General features: G+C 34.4%; 1 protein-coding gene across 1 annotated transcript in view; it reads right to left on the bottom strand.

Moving 5' to 3' along the window:
- Positions 1 to 17,903, bottom strand: part of GFRAL (GDNF family receptor alpha like) — a 59,215-nt gene extending 41,312 nt beyond the window's left edge. The window contains 3 exon segments of the mRNA XM_060111459.1: positions 11,387 to 11,545; positions 13,666 to 13,800; positions 17,882 to 17,903. Of these exon segments, the coding sequence (XP_059967442.1) occupies positions 11,387 to 11,545; positions 13,666 to 13,800; positions 17,882 to 17,903 (316 nt within the window).
- Between the last annotated feature and the right edge of the window lie 1,179 nt (positions 17,904 to 19,082).

The following is a 19,082-nucleotide window of genomic DNA, read 5'->3' as shown; positions in this document are numbered from 1 at the left end:
TTAGGAAATAGAGACACACAAACAAAATCAAAATAAAATAGATGGAGCACTAATAGACATATGCATAAATTGATAGAATAGAATTATCAGATTTTCATTTTAAAATAAAAATTCAATTTTTGCCATTGGCTATTAAGATACTGATTTCTGTTATGGCATAAGTGTCTCTTCATGTTTCAATCTGTCCTGACTTGAGCTGCCTGTCCAAACTCCCTGCCTGCCCATCTACTGCACATATATGATGGTACAATCATAGGAAAATTCTTTTTACCTCCTGGTGTGTCACAGCCTTTCTGGACTCCTTGTTCCATCTGTTCTCATTATACATGGTTTTTCATTTTTCTACTGGTTAATTCTCAGCTCAAGAATCACTGTCTCTTCTGGAACACACTCTCCTGTATTTCTGGGATGTTCCTTCTTCTGTGCTACTATTCCATATTGAATGAAATCCCAATAAGCAAATTTCAGAGAGTTCTACAGCCTTTGTAACATACAAAAGTCTAGGCTAGACCTTCTATGTTAGGTTAATAGCTCTGCTTTGGAACTGTTTGGTATGGCTGTGCCACTGACTAAAACATATTCAAGAAACTGAGTTCACTTATTGTTATGAACTAAATTTTGTCTCCTTCCAAAATTTATATGTTGAAGCCCTAAATCCTGGTGTGGCTGTATTGGGAAATGGTGTCTCTAGGGAAGTAATTAAGATTAAATGAGGTCCTAAGAGTGGGACCCTGATCTGGTATGATTTGTGTCATTGTAAGACGAGACATTAGTGTGTTTCCTCACTCTTCCCTCTTCACACCCCCCCCATGGAAATGTCCTGTGAGTACATGGCAAGGAGCCAGGAAATCTACAAGCCAGGAAGACAGCTCTCACCAGAAAATCACCCTGCTGGACTTTGATCTGGAACTTCCAGCCTCCAGAATGATGAGAAAATTAATTTTTGTTGTTGAAGCCACCCAACATCTGGTATTTAACTAGGGCAGCCTAAGCAGACTAATACACTCACAATATGAGTAATTATTACAAAAACAACAAAACAATTCTTTTACCATGGGGAAACAAATTCTATCATGGACCCATGCTATTTATATAATATGAGTAATGCATTATAATAAATTATCTGCACATTAAATCCTAATTCACATTAAATCTTAATCCTAATCCACATTAAATCCTAATGTATGGTGCATACATAGGTATATACACATTTTCTGGAGAATATTTTAAACAGTAGCTTAATTGCTGAAATGGAGCTAAAGGGCAGTATGTCATGGGAACACAGAAAAACATGCACCTACCAGACCTCCATCTGCATTGTAAGATCATACACATTAAAAAATGCACACTGTTCTTGCTTCTTGATCCATTAATATCAAAATATATGCAGACTCTGATATCTTTTCACCCTGCTACCACTCTCGTCCAAGACACCATGCATTTCTCTGTTGACCTCATTTAGTGACATGGTCTCATTTGCAATCCATCAGTGAATGACCCCCAGTTTATACCTACAGTACAGATCTCACTTCTATGTGTCATGCAATGAATTTAGATGTCAATTCTATACCTAGAACCGTCTACTTGATCTCTTCACTTGGATATCTAACATTTATCACTTGCCATGTCCCAAACTGAATCCTGACCTCTCCTCTGTCCACACCAAAGCCTCTTCTTCTGTAGTTGTTCCCATGTTAGTCAATGAAAATAATGGCAACCACATCCTTATAACTACTCAGGACAAAAACCTTGGAGTCAATGTTGATTCCTTTTTTCCCCTTGCATCCCCATATGATCCATTCACATCAAAATATATCGAGAATCTGACAGCTGTCCACACTGGTCCATCACCCATCATTACAAAAGCTTCCTAACTGGTCTTCCTACTTGGGCCTTATTTCTCTTCAGTCAGTTGTCAACACAAAAAACAGAATTATCCTGTTAAAGATGTAGATCAGACCATGACACTTCCTTGGCTCAAATCCTTCAGTGGTTTCCTGTAACACTCAGAATAAGAGCCAAAAGTTTTGAAATGACCTACAAAGCCTTTCATGATCCTGCCCCTGTTTTATTTCTGGCCTCATCTCCTGCATCTCTCCCCCTACTCTCTCGACTCTACCTCTAGTGTCTTCTTTGCTCTCCTCAACCTTCCAGACTATCCCCAGCTCACCTTGAGCTTGTATTTCTGCTGCCTGAAGTGTTCTTTCCCTAAATACCCACATGACTCATTCCCTTGCCTCTTTCCATCTTTACTCAAACATTAATTTCTTCAGATCAACTTTCTGGCCATCCTATTAAAATTACAAACCAACAACTCAGATTTCTTTTTTCCCCTACCTGTATTATTTTTCTCCTTAGCACTCATACTGTTTATTTTTTTAATTTTATTGGAGTATAATTGATTTAAAATGTTGTGTTAGTTTCTGCTATACAGCAAAATGATTCTGTTATGCATATACATATACTCATTCTTTTCCAGGTTCTTTTCCCATATAGGCCATTACAGAATATTGAGTAGAATTCCAGGTGCTATACAATAGGTCCTTGCTGGTTATCTATTTTATATATAGTACTGTGTGTATGTTAATCCCAAGGTCTTAATTTATTGCTCCCCACCCGCCATGTTTCCCCTTTGGTAGCACTCATACTGTTTAAGGTATACATATTCAAATTTTTATCCTATTAATTCCCTCTTACTGGATGTTACAGCCTACTACTAAGACCCCCCTTTTGGTGATCCCAGTATTCATTTCCCCATCTGCTTGTCCTTTTCCAGCATTGCCTCATCCAAAGGAAGTTGCCACATCCAAGGGGGCAGATTTTTTTAGGGGACAGCTCCTATCAAAGGGCTAGTCCATTAGAGGGGCTCAAAGGAGCAGCTCCCATGTCTCAATGGGCAACATCTCTAAAAGGCCATTACAGAACCAAACGTCTTGTGGAATCAACTGTTTGTTGTGGTCATTGTCTTGCCTTTCAATTTCTCCCTCCACCTAATCCTGTTTTTCTCACTTCTAGATTTTGTTCCTGAGCCCTCAGCCCAGTACTACTCTGTATGCAAACCTCTGTCTCAGAGTCTGTTTCCAGGGAAACTCACCAAGACACTCCTCAGCTGAGAGCCCTAGAAAGCAATGGTTCTTGTGATTTTTGTTCGCTTTTTTTACTGCTTTTTCCCCAGGTCTTAGAACATGGCCTAGGACATGGTAGGCACTCAAAGAAATATCTATTAAGTAAATAAATCATCATCCCTTACTACATTATCTATTTCTTTAATTTTTTAAAATCCCCTAAAAAATAAGAAGCTTCTTAAATGAAGGAGAGTTTTGTGTTGTTTTGATCCTGCTGCACCAGACTTAAGACTTAGGACATTGTCAATGTCTCATAAGTATTTGTTCAATGAATGAATAAAACTCACATTATTCTAAAACCTTTTAGCATTTATGTCTTTCTTCATAATCCCTTTTAGACATAGTCATAGTATTACATTTTTAAATTTTCATTGTCTAAGAGAAACACAGGCAGAAATGGCAAAGTCTTTAGTCAACTCATATTTGTGATTATACTTAAGGTTCCCAAATTCCTCCCTTGAATACTGACCTGAAACAATGTCTAGGTTGAATTCATCTTCATTGTCTTCACTGAAGGCTGGAACTGGATTCATCTGAGCATCCTGTATACAAATGTCCTCAAACAAGCTTTTCCAAATTTCAATGCATTTTGCTTCTGAAGGGTCATTGCACTGACAATTCCACAAGATTGTTTCTTTCAGACTTTCTCTTAACGCTGCACACAGGTAGCTTCCATCAAGGGTTTTGCATTGCTCTGATTCCCTCCCACAGGCTTTCTTAAAATTTTCATACAAAAGAGCACAATGTTCAGATTCCTGGCAGATATGTTCCGCAATGATGCAGTAGATCTTTTTTTCAATCGTTAATGATGTATCTTTCTGATGGAGCCATTTTGTGATGTTGGATTGTGCAGCCAAATATGAGGACAGTGCTGATTCTTCTATAAATAAAAAATGACTAAAAATTAAATATTATGACCTCTTAATGTTTTCTAAAAAGTGTATAGACATATCTTTTATAAATATACCAATATCTATTGTCTTTCAAAAGCCATTGAAAACAATATTGCAAGAGAGCTATTATAAATGATCTGGATTTCTTTTAAAAAATTGAAATAAAAATATTGATTATTTATAGTTTATGTAACTAAACAAAATGGTAATGCTCAATTTCATTTAATATTTTATCCTCATTTATTTCGTCTTTTCATTACATTTTGATGATGATTGGTAGAAATCATGTGTAACTTAAAATACTTATAATCCATTATTTCTCTTGTATAAATTTTTGTGAATTTCCATTTTATCCTAGATATGTACATATACTAAAGTGTTTCTCCACAGTTTTTCATTATTTCCCCTTTAAGAAGCATTTTTAGACAGTTTTTTTCCTAATTCCCTTACCCCCTCGTGAAATTTTAATTCCACAGATATATCGTGCATCTGTTTAGGAACTGTATGTATATCTATGCTTTATATATAAGTGAGAGGTTTTCTACTCACCCCTAAGAACCAATTTTCACCCCTTGGGGGTTATATCCTCATAGAGAATGCATGTTCTACTAGAGAGTTCCAATAAGCACATAATTATATAAAATTTATTTAAAAAGATAAGAAAACAACCTCAATATAAGAATCCTTACTTGCTTAACCTAAGCTTTCAGAAGTATACCAACTAATTCTAAAATGTCTCATCTTCCTCTGAGGTCCTTCATGTGAATCTCCACAATGAAAACTTCCTTGACCCTACCATTCTTCCCAAAGTAACTTTTTACCCTGGGGTATTCTTCTCTTAAAAAAAAAAAATGTTGTTCTCTTTTGTTTGTTAAATGAGCTTTCTTATACCTTAGTTTTTACAAATGCCTCATGCAACATAAAGATAATATAATCTATTTCATGATATTAAAATATTTACTTAAAAACTGCCAGGGCATTCTTAGAAGCACTGTTCAGAGTACAGCTTCTGTACTGCATGGGTTTGGAGACACGCACTGTGATAAATTTTTGCACATTTATCAAACAACAGCTCACATGGATTGCTATAATTAGTTAATCAGCCTTCTCTACTGGAACAGAGAACATCTCTCCTACCCCTTTTGGCCAGCATATGCAGGCTTGTGTGTATGGGATGTATGTGAATTAATTCGTATAATTAATTATATATATATATATATATATATATATATATATATATATATATAATTAGTTCTATTATATTGGTAATTATATATTTTGAAATAATCTGTAAATCTGTTTAAATGTCAATCTCTTTTACAGTACACATATATGTATGAGTATTTATATACATATTTATATTTACTAATCAAGGCTAAATGAAATAATCTGGCTAAATGCCAATTTTACTCTGCTATGCTTTTAGCTAACCAAGAACAGTGACTCTCTTAACCCATCTTTATTTCCATCCTCCAACATTTATATGATATCTACACATATTAACTGAATAATAAATATCTTATGAATGAATATATAATTTAGATGCTCAAAATGTGTTTAAAATTAAAAATAAATGATATATTTATTGATCAGTTACTAGGTGTCAGGCACTATGTTGAAAATTTATCATATTAATAAAAAAAAGGAAGAAATGTCAAAGCTGATTTACTCAAGAAGTTTACAATCTATAATAAAGAATAGAAAAGTGCACATCTGTTATATGTTGAGAAATGTTTTGGAAATGCAAGGGGGAGAGAGAGAGAGGCATCTTATCTTGTTGGAGTGATGACCAAAGAGCTGGTGGAGGATGCTGCAGTTGAAATAGGATGAAATAATAAGATTTCAATTATCATTTCCTTTTCCACTCTGAGCTAAATTATAAGCAAGCAGCTGATGCTCTGGGTAAACACCATGATCAGGCCAGGTCCATCATGAAGTGCATTTGTGAGATCATTCAGGTCCTCTGTACAGGGTTTCTATATTCCTGGCTTATCAACATTACCACAGAATAGCATTTAACAAGTATTTGTTATAGAAAAAAATGGTTTAAATGTGAACTGATTTCAATTTAACTGCTCTAAATTTGTATGTACCTGTGGCTGGTAACTACATTTTGCCAGCATCTTGGTCTGATAGAAATGGTAATGGAGATATAAATGAACTAGCCCTACTATCTTGAAACAAAAGTCAATAAATATTTTTAGTATTTCTATACGCTTTCGTTTCAGCCTACTTCAACCTAAAACTAGTAAAGACCTACTCATTAGCTAACTAATGTCATTTTAGTTTCTATCCTATTTGACTTCTCTGCATTTATAATTGTCAATTATTTCCTCTGTGTCTTTCTCTCTTTCACTGGCTTTAAAATTCTTCCTGTAGTTTTTGTTTTTCCTGTCTTTAAAAACTTCCTTTTTGGTTTCATCAACTAGATTGCAAATGTTGTTATCAAAATACTTATATTCTAATGTCATATCTTTTCCTGGCCAATCTTATCCTCCTGCATGTTTGTATCTGTTTCTTACAAACCATTGACTCCCAAATCTATATGTCCATTTAGGATACTCTCCTAAGTGCAAGACCCATGTTTCCAAACGCCAGCCAGATGAGGTCCACTCCATCACTGCTTTTTTAAAACTATATATTCATCATGTGAAATGTAAAAAAAAATACTAACATTTCTAACATGAATGTGCCATAGTGTGCCCTCCCAATGCAAACTCTCCAAATATAACTCACCACTTCTGTCCCCAGTCCTGTCTCCATGTACAGCAATACCCTTGTCCCAAGCCAGCAGCTTCTACCACACATTTAACAACATTCCATACTCCTCATATCCAATGGAAACCAATTACTATTGCTTGTAATTTACAAATATTTCTTAAATATCTCTTATCCTTACAGTCCTCAGCACCAGTGTGGTAGCTTAAGCATGAGTCACCTCTCTCCCAAACTCTTTTGATGGCTTTTTAACTGATATCCCTGGCCTGCATCCTTCCCTGCCTCCATTCCATCCTTTACACCACTGCCAACAAACGGTATCCTTCAAAATACTGATTCTGTAGTCTTCTGTCTAAAATGCATTAGTAGTTCCTCAAAACAACAGTTTGAAGTCTAATCTCCTTAGAAAGATATGTAAGTTTAATAAGTTCTTCCTTCTTATTAACATCTGGTTTCTTTCCAGTATCTCCTAAGACTCCTGTGTTCTATAATCCAGCTTTACCAAGAGCGTGTTGGTCTCCAATATCTTCTGCTTCATTCTACTTCCTCTGTCTAGAACATCCATTTTACTTCATCTCCCTATTGAGCCCAGTTCACCCTAAAAAACCCAAGTCTGTTATTTCTTCTATGAAGGCTTCTAAGTCTCCATTATTTCTTCCTGTATAACTTCAAGTGTGTAATTGTGTGTGTATAATCTCACGTGTATCACCTCACGTGTATCACATTGTATAGGTGATATTTAGCAGTTATCATTTTCATTAAGAATTGAGACCATACAAAATATGTTCTCTAATGCTATTGGAATTAGATGATTAACAAAGATATCTAAGAAATCCTCAAATATTTGGAAATTAAACAATAGTATTATGAATAAACCTTGAATCAAAAAGAAAGTCAGGGGCTTCCCTGCTGTCATTGAGAGTCCACCTGCCGATGCAGGGGACACGGGTTTGTCCAGGAAGATCCCACATGCTGTGGAGCGCCTAGGCCCATGGGCCATGGCTGCTGAGCCTGTGCATCCAGAGCCTGTGCTCCACAACGGGAGAGGCCACAACAGTGAGAGACCTGCATACCACACACACACAAAAAAAGTCAGAAGGGAAATAAGAAAATATTTTGAAATAAATAAAAATGAAAACACAAGATATTAAAATTAGTAGATGTGACTAAAATAACACTTGGAAGGAAATTCATGTAATGAGATGCTTACATCGCTAATAAGATTTCATCTTAAGAACCTAAAAAGTGATGATCAATTTCCAGTCAAATCAAATGCAAAAGAAATAATGTCGAGCAAAATTGAGAGAGAAAGACTGAGAGAAAAAAGACAGAGACAGAGAGATAAATACAGAGAAACAGACACAGAAAGAGAGAGAAAGAAAGGCACAAATATCCAGTACTTGAACAAAACTGAGGACATCACCTGAACTTCTTCAGACTTTTAAAGGACAACTTGGGAATATTAGGAACAACTTAGCAGAGTGATAGAAACTAAAAGAAAGGGTAAAATGGAAACTCTAAAAGTAAAAATTCAACATAAATCCAACAAATGTCTTTCAAATTCATTGAAAGACAAACTACAAAAGAAGAAATAGAACAGTCTTGAAACAAACACACTGAACATTTAAAAACCTTCCAGTGAAGAACAGCACAGATATCTTCATTGGTAAATTGAATTAAACACTTAAGGAAAAAATAATGTCAATTCTTTGTATATTATTCTAGAATTTAGAGGAGAAGGAAATACTTCCTAACTCATTTTGAAGACAGGATTACCCAGACAAAAACATCAGACAAATACTTTCTAAGAAAAGAGAATAACATGCCAATATGCATCATGAACATAGATTTAAGACCCTCAACAAAATATTAGCAAATTGAATCCAACAATATATAAAAAGAATAATACAATAATACGTCATGACTGAGCAGGATGTAGCCTCAGAATGAAGGGCTATATCCAACATTCAAAAATCAATAATAAAATTTACCAAATACCAGTAAAGAAGTAAACATATGATCATTTCAATAGAGGCAGAAAAAGCATTTGCAAAATTTAACATCTACTTATCCATTCATGATAAAAATTTTCTAAGCAAACTAGAAATAGAAAGGAATTTCCTCAGCCTGGTAAAGGGAACCTGCAAAGAAACTACTGCAAAAGCCATTCTTTATTGTGCAAAGCCTAACGCATCCCTCCTAAAATAGGTAAAAAGGCAAAAAATGGCCACACCAGACAATCCTATTTAATATTATACTGGAAGTTCTACTCAGAACAATAGAGCAAGAATAAGAAATAAAGGCTTACTGATTGGAAAACAAAGAATAAAACTTTCTTTATTCTCTATTTGTAGATAACAAGGCTATCTATGTAGAAAATCCTACAGATTCTACAAAAAAAAAAAACAAACAAAAACCCTAGAACTATAAAATGTCCATATAAAATATCAATTGTATTTCTATATACTAGCTATGATCAATTGAAAATTAAAATGTAAAATAAAGTGCCCTTTACAACAGTATCAAAAAGTGAAACATATCTGTAAATCTTAACAAAATGTAAGAACTGTTATATTCAGAAGTACAAAATATTGATAAAATAAATCAAAGGAGTCCTAAATACATGGAGAGATATACCACATTCATGGATTTGAAAACTCACATAGTAAATATATCAGTGCTACCCAAATTGATCTATAGTTTTGAGGTAAGCCAAATCAAAATGCCAGCAGGATTTTTCTGTAGACATTGACAAGCTGATTGTAAAATTTATATGGGATAGCAAAGAAGAAGAGTACCTGAATCAATTATTTAAAAGGAAAAAAATTAAAGGAATTACACTACTTTATTTCAAGATATCCCATGAAATTACCATAAATAAGACTGTGGAATATTAGCAAAAGTATAGAAATATACATAATTGGTATGGAAAAGAAAATCTAGAAGTAAAGCCAACAATATACAGCCTAGAGATCTTTTGAGAAAAGTGAAATTGAAAATATCTTCAGCAAATGTGGTGGGACAATTAGATATCTATATAGCAAAAGAACATATCTGACCCATAGCTTGCACCATATAAAAAATTAACTCAAAATGCATCATAGACCTAAATATAGAATGTAAACTACATAATTTTGGAGAGAGACTTTACCAAATAATATATAGAGGTGTTACATAAGCACATGAAAATATGATCAACATTATTATTATTTAAGTGTAAATTAAAACTACAGTGTGATACCATTAAATATGTTTTGGAATGGCAAAAAAAAAATGAGTGCTTCTGAGAATATGGAGCAACTGGAACTTTCATACATTTATGGTGACTTCAAATCTGAAATACAGTATTAAAGCTCCTTATAAAGTTAAACATACACTTTACTATATGACCCAATACTTTTTTACCAAAGAGAAATAACTTATATTCATACAAATCTTATATGTGACTATTTATAGCAGCTTTATAATCTCTAAAAATCTGGAAACAATGCAAATGACTTTCAGTGGTGAATGGATAACCAATTTATGGAATAACCTTACAATGGAATACTACTCTTCAAAAAGGAGAACAATTTTTTGATGAATCGCAAATATATTATTTTAAATAAAAGAACACTGGCTCAAAAGGCTACATGTTATATAATTCCACTTATATAAAATTCTGGTAAAGGCAAAATTATGGAACAGAAAACTGTCCAGTAATGATTGGAGGGGTTGGGCAATGAAACCATCCACAATAGATAAGAGGTAAACCTTTCTCTTATAAAGTGGGGGAAGGAGGATTCTGAAAGGCGAGGTGAGAACTCTGTGAAAACAGGTGCATTCCCAAGCTGACCACTTTTCGGAGAATGTACATAGGGACACTGAGGATATGGAAATTGATTACATTAAGACTATTGGATCCCACGTGTCTTTTGGAAAAGCTTTCTGTAAGCTCAGGACACATGTCGACAAGCTTGATCACCACTATTTCACCATCAGGCTGGCACTTTGAGTAGACAATAAATAAATGCATATTAAATAATCAAGGTCTCCTATCCAAAGGCAAGCATAATTCTGGGTAAGTGGTTATACTTTGGTCTTCCTCAGGAGACCATGTATTCTTATTTTTGTTTTTTGTGTGTGTGGTACGTGGGCCTCTCACTGTTGTGGCCTCTCCTGTTGCGGAGCACAGGCTCCAGACGCGCAGGCTCAGCGGCCATGCCTCACGGGCCTAGCCGCTCCGCAGCATGTGGGATCTTCCAGACTGGGGCACAAACCCGTGTCTCCTGCATCGGCAGGCGGACTCTCAACCACTGCGCCACCAGGGAAGCCCGACCCTGTATTCTTTACCAACAGAACTGGTACCTTATTTATCTTCTATCATTTAAGTCTTGTGCAAATCCATAGTGAGCCTCACAAATATATGTATTGAACGAGTGAATCTATAATACTAATGAATTATAGTAGAATGAAACTTGAAATTGTGGTTAGCAATTACAGAAATATGTTTTGCACTTACTGAGATCTACAGCTCACAGAACCTTAAATTACATGAAGAATTAATCAAGTCACCAGAAAAAACAAGAGTTCATCAAATTACATAGATGTGGTTCATTTTGACATTGTACTTTTCAATGACAGTAAATGTTTCATATGACAAGGTATTACCTGATTTGTTGATGCATTTTTTTCCAAGCAATTTCTTAATGGTACAGTAGAGGTCATCAGAGCAGAGACAATTTTTAAATTGGAAATTGCTTTCTGCTAAAGACTGAATACTTAAATTACAGATGGATGAATCCTTCATCTGGCAGGGGTTGCCTGGATTTCACAGTCAAACATATAACACTCTAGATATTCATCTGAATATAATTTTTGAGGCCTCCTATCCAAGGTACATTAAAGCTTTAAGGAGCCTCCCCTTACCCAAAGCTTTTAATGTATTAATTTTAGTAATTCATTATTAGAGTGAAATTATCTGGGGTTGCTACAGCATGTCCATATAATTGACTTCAAGCAAAAACTATTCCTACTGTTTTCTACCCCAATATTTACTTTCTAAAATAGAATAAAACTTTCTGTATTTTAAAGATTTGTCCCCACTTAGAATGCCAACTTTTTCTCTTTAATAATAATCTAGGCTGCCCTTACATGAGGTGACCAGAATGCTCTGTAATCTTAGCTATTTTGTCAGTTTAGCAATTGTATTAGCTGTTTGGTCTTAATCTTATTTTATTTACATGTCATTCTAAGATAGTAATAAGAGACAAGCAAGTGGCTCTAAATTTGTCATGGAAAAAAAATGTGGTCCTGACACTTAGAAAGCACTTAATATTATTGAATAGTTCGTCTTTCATATATATCAATATTTCATTTTCTGCTTTAATTTAAAAGGCCATATTCATCTACCCAACAATTTTCTTTTATTCAATTTTCTGAATAAAACTACTTGAGTACATTTCATTTGTGTATTTGAAAATATTTCTATTTCAACTTCATGCATGGTATAATTATGCAAATTTACCATTCACTGCAAATGACTTGCTATTTGCATACTGAAATCAATAAATATGTTATAATTCATGACACGCTGAATGTGATATTTTAAATTGCCTTATAAAATGTAACAAGGACCTTCATCATCAAAACAAATAACAGACTTTTTTTTTGTCATTGTCCTTTATTCTCATCTTAATATTATTATGTTATTTGAGAAAACTTGCAATTGAAATTCTTTTCCTGAACTGTAATGAGGATGTTGGATTAGAGACCTATAACTTTCTTTGGCGTATGAACATTGCATGCACTCCTTTCAAGGGCAGGGAAGAAAAGGAAATCTTGCTCTTTGTCTACATCCTATGTAACTCCTTGAAATCTTGTGGCTGGACAGGAGCTCTAATGTTGGAGATTGTGAATGTTGATATTGTTAGAACTATGGGTGGTTGCCTCTTAACCCAACACACTCCACCTTACATTTTTGGGAGGTGGAGGAAGCACAGGCAGATAGGAAAGGGTCATGAGCAGTAGAGAATTTATTCTTCATGAAATGGTTGGAGTAGCAAAGTGAGTCATGAAAGAACATATTTTTATTTTTCACTTTGGATTTCTCTTACTGAATATGCCAGAAAGTTTATTGGGTTTTTACAGTTTTATCATATTCATTATACAAGTTGATAAAACTTTTTATGTTAGTATAAGATTTTATGAAAAGTTATGTCATAATAATATTAGGGCAATGTCCCCTTACATAATAAGTTTATCTGTTTTTAGTGAATGGAGTCTTACTATAATGCTCTCATTCAATATATATTCAGTTATTTGATATATTCAGTACTTTTTTTTTTTCTGTTAAACAAATGACAGTGACTTTCCAATCTTCATACTCTCTACCCATTGGGCCTCCTCTCAAATGTTTGGAATGTAGGACTAATTAAAAATAAAAAATATGTTTTAACTTGTTCTTGACACAGTTGGAATGGAAAATAGTGTATAGGTTGCAAAAATATAAAATTCATGATATGTACATGCAAATAAATAATGTGTTTGATTATGACAAATGTTATCTTCCTATGTTATCCTGACATAGTAACATGTAAGCAAAAGAACATTTTATTTGAAAAATTGTTGCCATGCTTCTGAGAGGCATGTGTATAATTGTATCATTGGTGAGATAAGTGAAAGAATAAACTGAAATCCTGCATAAAGTTGCCTGCAGTGTCAATGCATTAGGGCCCTTGAGTAATTTAAGAACAGTCTTTTGTATCTAAATTCACTAATAAGTAATTGTAGGTGAATCATTTGAATACCAAGTTTAAGTAAGGTATTTAGAGAAAAAACTTAGTTCTAGGATAGTGAAAGAAAAGAACAAATTCTATTTTTAATCTCTGTAAAAAGAAATTATTTGAGTGTGTTTTAAACTTTTTATGTTAGTATAGAGCGTGTTTTACCTGACACATTGCAGGCATCTTCCATTATTCTCCAGGCATGTTTACATCCATCTGCATCACTTAGGCAGAGTTCTCTTAAATATGTGCAATCAATGGTTTGGGAAGTGGACTCACTGTCCAAGCATAGCCCCACAGCTTGAATAACAACAATAACAGAACAACAAAAACAACAGCAATATGGCAGTTACATCAAAACTAAGTTATTAATGATCAAGACCAGAATTATGAAAACTGAAATGTGATAAAATCATTACAAATCTGGAATGGATCTTAACCTCCCCTCTAGCTACAGATCTCTGTTTCTCTTATATAAGATTCTTAAATAAAAAGTCTGTATTTGCCCTCTTTCTTTCTTTCTTACTGCCTATTCATTTCTCAACTTATAATTTATTGTTATTTCTATTGATCCATTGAAACTACTTCTAAAAATGATCCAATCACCTCCATAGCATCAAATTTAATAGTTTTAAGACTTCATCTTGCTTACTTTTATCATTGGACATTTCATTGTCATTTTGTTCTTGAAACTCTTTTCTTTTGGCAACCCTCTATTCTAATTCTCTTGATACTTATTCGTTTGATATTTTCTGACCACAGTTAGAATTCTTCCCAGGATCCTCTTACTTTTCTATTAAAGTATATTTGAAGCTTAGGTTCTGTCCTTAGACTTTTCTTATTCTCATTTTACACACATTCTGTGGACAATTCCATGTATTTATGGTTTTATCTAAAATATCTAGACTGATGATTCTCAAATATCTAATTCAATCCTGTTATTTTCCAGTATTCTAGTTACAGATGATGTTATCTCCACCTAAATGTTCCAGACACACTTCCAGACAATATTATCATCAGTAGTGTCCTGCTTATCACCACTCCCTGCTGGACCACCCTACTTCATCAGCAGTTTCATCATTCACAATGGCACCCACACTGGGAACCTTGGGTTCTCTATCATGAGATAGGCTCCTTCTCTATCCTCAGCTTTACTCTCCCGTATCCACTCTTGTATAGTTCATTGATTCCCATTTTGAATATTTGACCAACTCATCAGTTAGTCAGTCTGCCTCCAGTTCTATCTTATTCAGGTAGGTTCTTTACACCCCCTAATCTGCCTCATGTACCATTCTAGTCCTGCTGTTTCTCTGCTTCATCCTTTGGATGGTTCCTCTTAGCATGACTCTCCTATTCTTCATCATGTGCAATCTGGAGGTCCTCGAGCATTTATAGTTTCTCAGATGCTCCATGCTGCCTTGTACCTCTGAGCATTTACTGTATGTCACTTCTTTACTTTTTACTCTGGAATAACCCTTTTTCTGTCACTTAAGACTCGACACAATAACAACCTATTTTAAGGGAATCATTCCTTGAATTCAATACCTGTTTTCCTACATTCAAATTGAATTCAACACCCCTCATCTGTTTCACTACAATCTTGGGAATTTCCCAACTATAGCATTTATTGCTCCATAATGAAAGTGTATATATATATTTGTCTTTACCACTGGGTTCTGGGGTTTTACTCAGCAGGCATTAATTCATGATCATATCCCTATCAACAACTCAGTGATGGATCATACATATTCAATTAATGCATGTTGACTTAACCAACTTGAATCGTTCTTTATGAATGAGTTATATATAAATAACACTTAATATTAAATAAATATAACACCTTCCAGATATTTACAAGTTATTTTGGATAGAAGAAAAAAGGTTCCAGCAAGTTTTTTAAAATATCAAGAAAGTACCAATGTTAATTTAGTATATTGTACCAATTACTCAAACTAATTCTGCAAGCATACAAACTGACACTTGCTTAATCAATCCATAGAAAAATATGGAAATTACAATTGAGTTCTAGAGACAGTATATTAACTATAATCAAGAGACCTCAAGCTATGTCTTAATCAGAGCCAAATTATTTGAATTTTTAAAAAGATGATGTTATTATGAACGACTTGTCACAACATAGAGTTATAGGCTTCAAGTAAAGCCACAACATCTTTTTTTTTTTTTAAATCTTACCTCTTTCCAAACCTCTTCTCCTAAGGAGAATACATGAAAACTGATTGGATCATATGTATTACTGGTTGAGTCACTGCATTTGGAGATTAAGCCCATGCATGTGACTTGGTCACATTTTTCTTGTTGAGGGCTAAAGTGGAAATTGACATATCAGCTTTCTGTGTTTTCATGTGTTCACGGATAACCTCATCTAGCCAAGCTCCTGTTCTAAGTTAGCAAGCCTAGAGAAAGAGAAAGAGCCACTTCCATTCTGGCCCAAGGTTACTTATTTCAATCCAGCTTGCCAAAGATCCTGAAGTAGGGATTTCATGTCAGAAAGTAAATTTATAAGCAACTAGAGTTTCATGTTTCATTGATCACTATTAACTTGTGAATACTTCTCTCGGGAAGCTTATAGGTGATGGTCTCCTGGGTATATCATCAAACCTCACTTGTACCTCAGTGCAATGATCATTAATGAATTCTACATATTATCTTTCCCAATTGTGTTTTATTTTCTTGCATATTTAAAATTTTAAGTTGAATAATCATCTTGATTGTTTTACGTGATTTCCCACACCTTCCACTCAGAAGAAATACTGAATCAAGTAGGAAAACCACTTCAGTGGTTTGGCCCATAAAATTCAAAATAACTTCAGCTTTCCAGAATCTTATCCATTCCTGACTATGATTTCTGGCCATGTATTTAAGCCAGGAGTATTCAAGGATCATCTTGAAATGCTAAGTGAGAAACAGGTTCTATTTTAAAATAAATAAGATGGAGAATATTGCACATTTTATCACCCTTTAAAGATCCATAACACTCATTAGGCTATTAAATGCTTTGTTTTAAAAATTCACTATGTCTCACATTTCTTTGACTGCAGAACTGTCCCACATCACAAAGCCTATTTAAATGATGTTGAACAAATATTCTGAAGCATGCACTATGGGAAATATTCATTAAACCTATCAAATAGCACAATTTTGACCCTAACAGTGTTAGGTATGATTTCTCTTATCTATGCAACCTAGTGTCTAGGTTAATTTAGAAGTGAAAGTTGAAAACAAGAGGCCATCACTACCTTTTCAATGGGGGCCATAATGAGGTTGTAATTTATTTTGTGTGTTTCATTATATTGCTGCCTGATCTACAAAAATTAAAGTTTCCTAGATTTCTCCTTATTATAAGTGATAGAAATAAGGAAACATTATTAGCAATAAATGCAAGGAACAAAATTTTGAATAACGATTACTTAAACCCCCTCAAACCTGAAAATATATAAATGATTTCTTCTTTCTTGCCTTTATTTTTTTGACTAGATTTATTTTGACTTCCAACATAATTTGAAATAAATTTCTTTGTTTTCTTGCCCACAAGTGTGCCTTTATTCATCAATATCTATTAGCAGAGAGTAAGCAGAAAATACACTGGCTTTGTTTTAATGAGTAAATTATTAATATTCAGCTACAATTATAACTACCCCTTTTTCTGAATGCAATTTGTAGATTCTACTGTGTGCTGATGAAAATATAAATAGCTTCTCCGATAACACATATAGCAAGTAGATATTCATAGAGTCTACTTTTAAGTATACATTATTTTTTACTAACATCTTACAATGCATCCACACTACCCAAGACAAGAGAGATAAGTTCACACTTTATCTCTAGGTTACAAAAATTGACTGAAATGTGAAGAAGCATTTGATGTTGTGTTGTGTTACTCTACTAACTGCCTCCTTCTTATTAAATATTAACACCTAAAATCAGGGAAATTGAATGGTTTAAATTAATCTCATTTCAATTTAATACCAAAGAAAAATAGATAATAATTCAAAATTTGTCATCTTCTAACTTGTAAATAGGTACTGGAAGGTTTCATTTCTAAAAGGTTCTAGTACAGATGTCAATTCTATAAATCCTGATCAATTACTTAAAGTTATTGGATTATTCTATATATAAAAAAGAAACATCCTGAGCTGTTAATGCAATTCTCACATTGTGCATTTTCTATAGATCTATAAATGAGTAAAAGTAAGTGCACATTTTTGCAAAATTAAGAAGCTATGTTAAAGTATAAATTTGTAATTAATACTTTATATTATAAACATGTGTTAGCTTGACAGTTAAGTGGCAGGAGACAACATTTGGTTCACTGAGAATTGGTGTTATGAATTCAGATAAACCGGAAGCATAATTCACTTACCGAAGAAAATGAAAACTATCATGGTAGCCAGCTTGGGGCTGTTCACCTGGAAGAAAAGCAGATATCTTTTTCCAACCACCTTCTTAACAGTAACTATCCACAACAAGGCTTCAGCTTCTACTCCTGCTTCCTAAAAACATCACCGATTCAAGTCAGCTTCCTGTCACCACTTCCTCACCAATCTTTCCTGAGCTGTGAACTTTCCTAAATAGGTCCAAATTCAATTATTCTCTTCTGAGTGTACTGATCTCAGATATTATGCTTCCAAGAAAGCCCAAGAGCCAGATACTAAGAAATGATACATACCCTGTGCAATCAGGAAAAAGGTGGTTTTATTTTTCCATTCAACTAGAATGCTAAACTGTGTACAAGCCTCCCAGCTATAACTCAGAATTTTCCTAGACACTTGAGAATGCTCAGTTTCTACTTCATTAATTAGTATCATTCAAGCAATTTTATATCTTTGAGGATAGGAAAAAGGAGAAAAGGCATAAGCAAAGCCCAGGAAAACGTATGGGGAATTCAAGTTCCACTAGGATCAAACCAGTGTACTTCATCTTTCCAAACAAGAAATGTTCTTTACAGGTGCCCCAAACCCCAGTGTGCCTAAAACTTGTGCTGCTCTAGCCACAGTTCCTCTGACACTTCAAACGGGGCAATGTGTACGAAATGACTCCTCGACATTTGCCACTCGACACTATTTTTCTGAGCTTCAATGAGAGGCATTGCTATGATCTGAAGATCTGTGTCCCCTCAAATTCATATGTTGAAATCCTAAACCCCAGAGGAGATAGTATTAGGTAGAGCATTTGGGGGTTACTTAAATCATGAGGTGCAACCCTCATGAGTGGGATTAATATTTTAATAAAAGAAACTCCAGAAAGTCCCTTGCTCCTTCCACCTTGTGAGAACACAGTGAGAAGTTGTCAGCTATGAATTAGGAAGAGGGTCCTCGTGAGACCGTTACTGTGCTTGCAGCTTGATCTTGGACTTCCAGTCTCTGGAACTGTGAGAAATAAATTTCTGTTATTTGTAAGCTACCCAGTCTGCAGTATATTGTTATAACAGCCTTAGTGGACTAGACAGGCAGTATTTATCTTCTCTTACTTAGATTATGCTCTTCCTCACCAGAATCTAGAGCACATCATCTACCTGGGGACAGACAGCCTGAGGCTTCGACTTTTAAAATAGCCTGAAACAT

This window comes from Mesoplodon densirostris, chromosome 10 (assembly GCF_025265405.1).
Source record: "Mesoplodon densirostris isolate mMesDen1 chromosome 10, mMesDen1 primary haplotype, whole genome shotgun sequence".
Classification (NCBI taxonomy): Eukaryota; Metazoa; Chordata; class Mammalia; order Artiodactyla; family Ziphiidae; genus Mesoplodon; species Mesoplodon densirostris.
The sequence above is the reverse complement of the archived record's forward strand: the minus strand, read 5'-3'. Positions and strand labels throughout refer to the sequence as shown.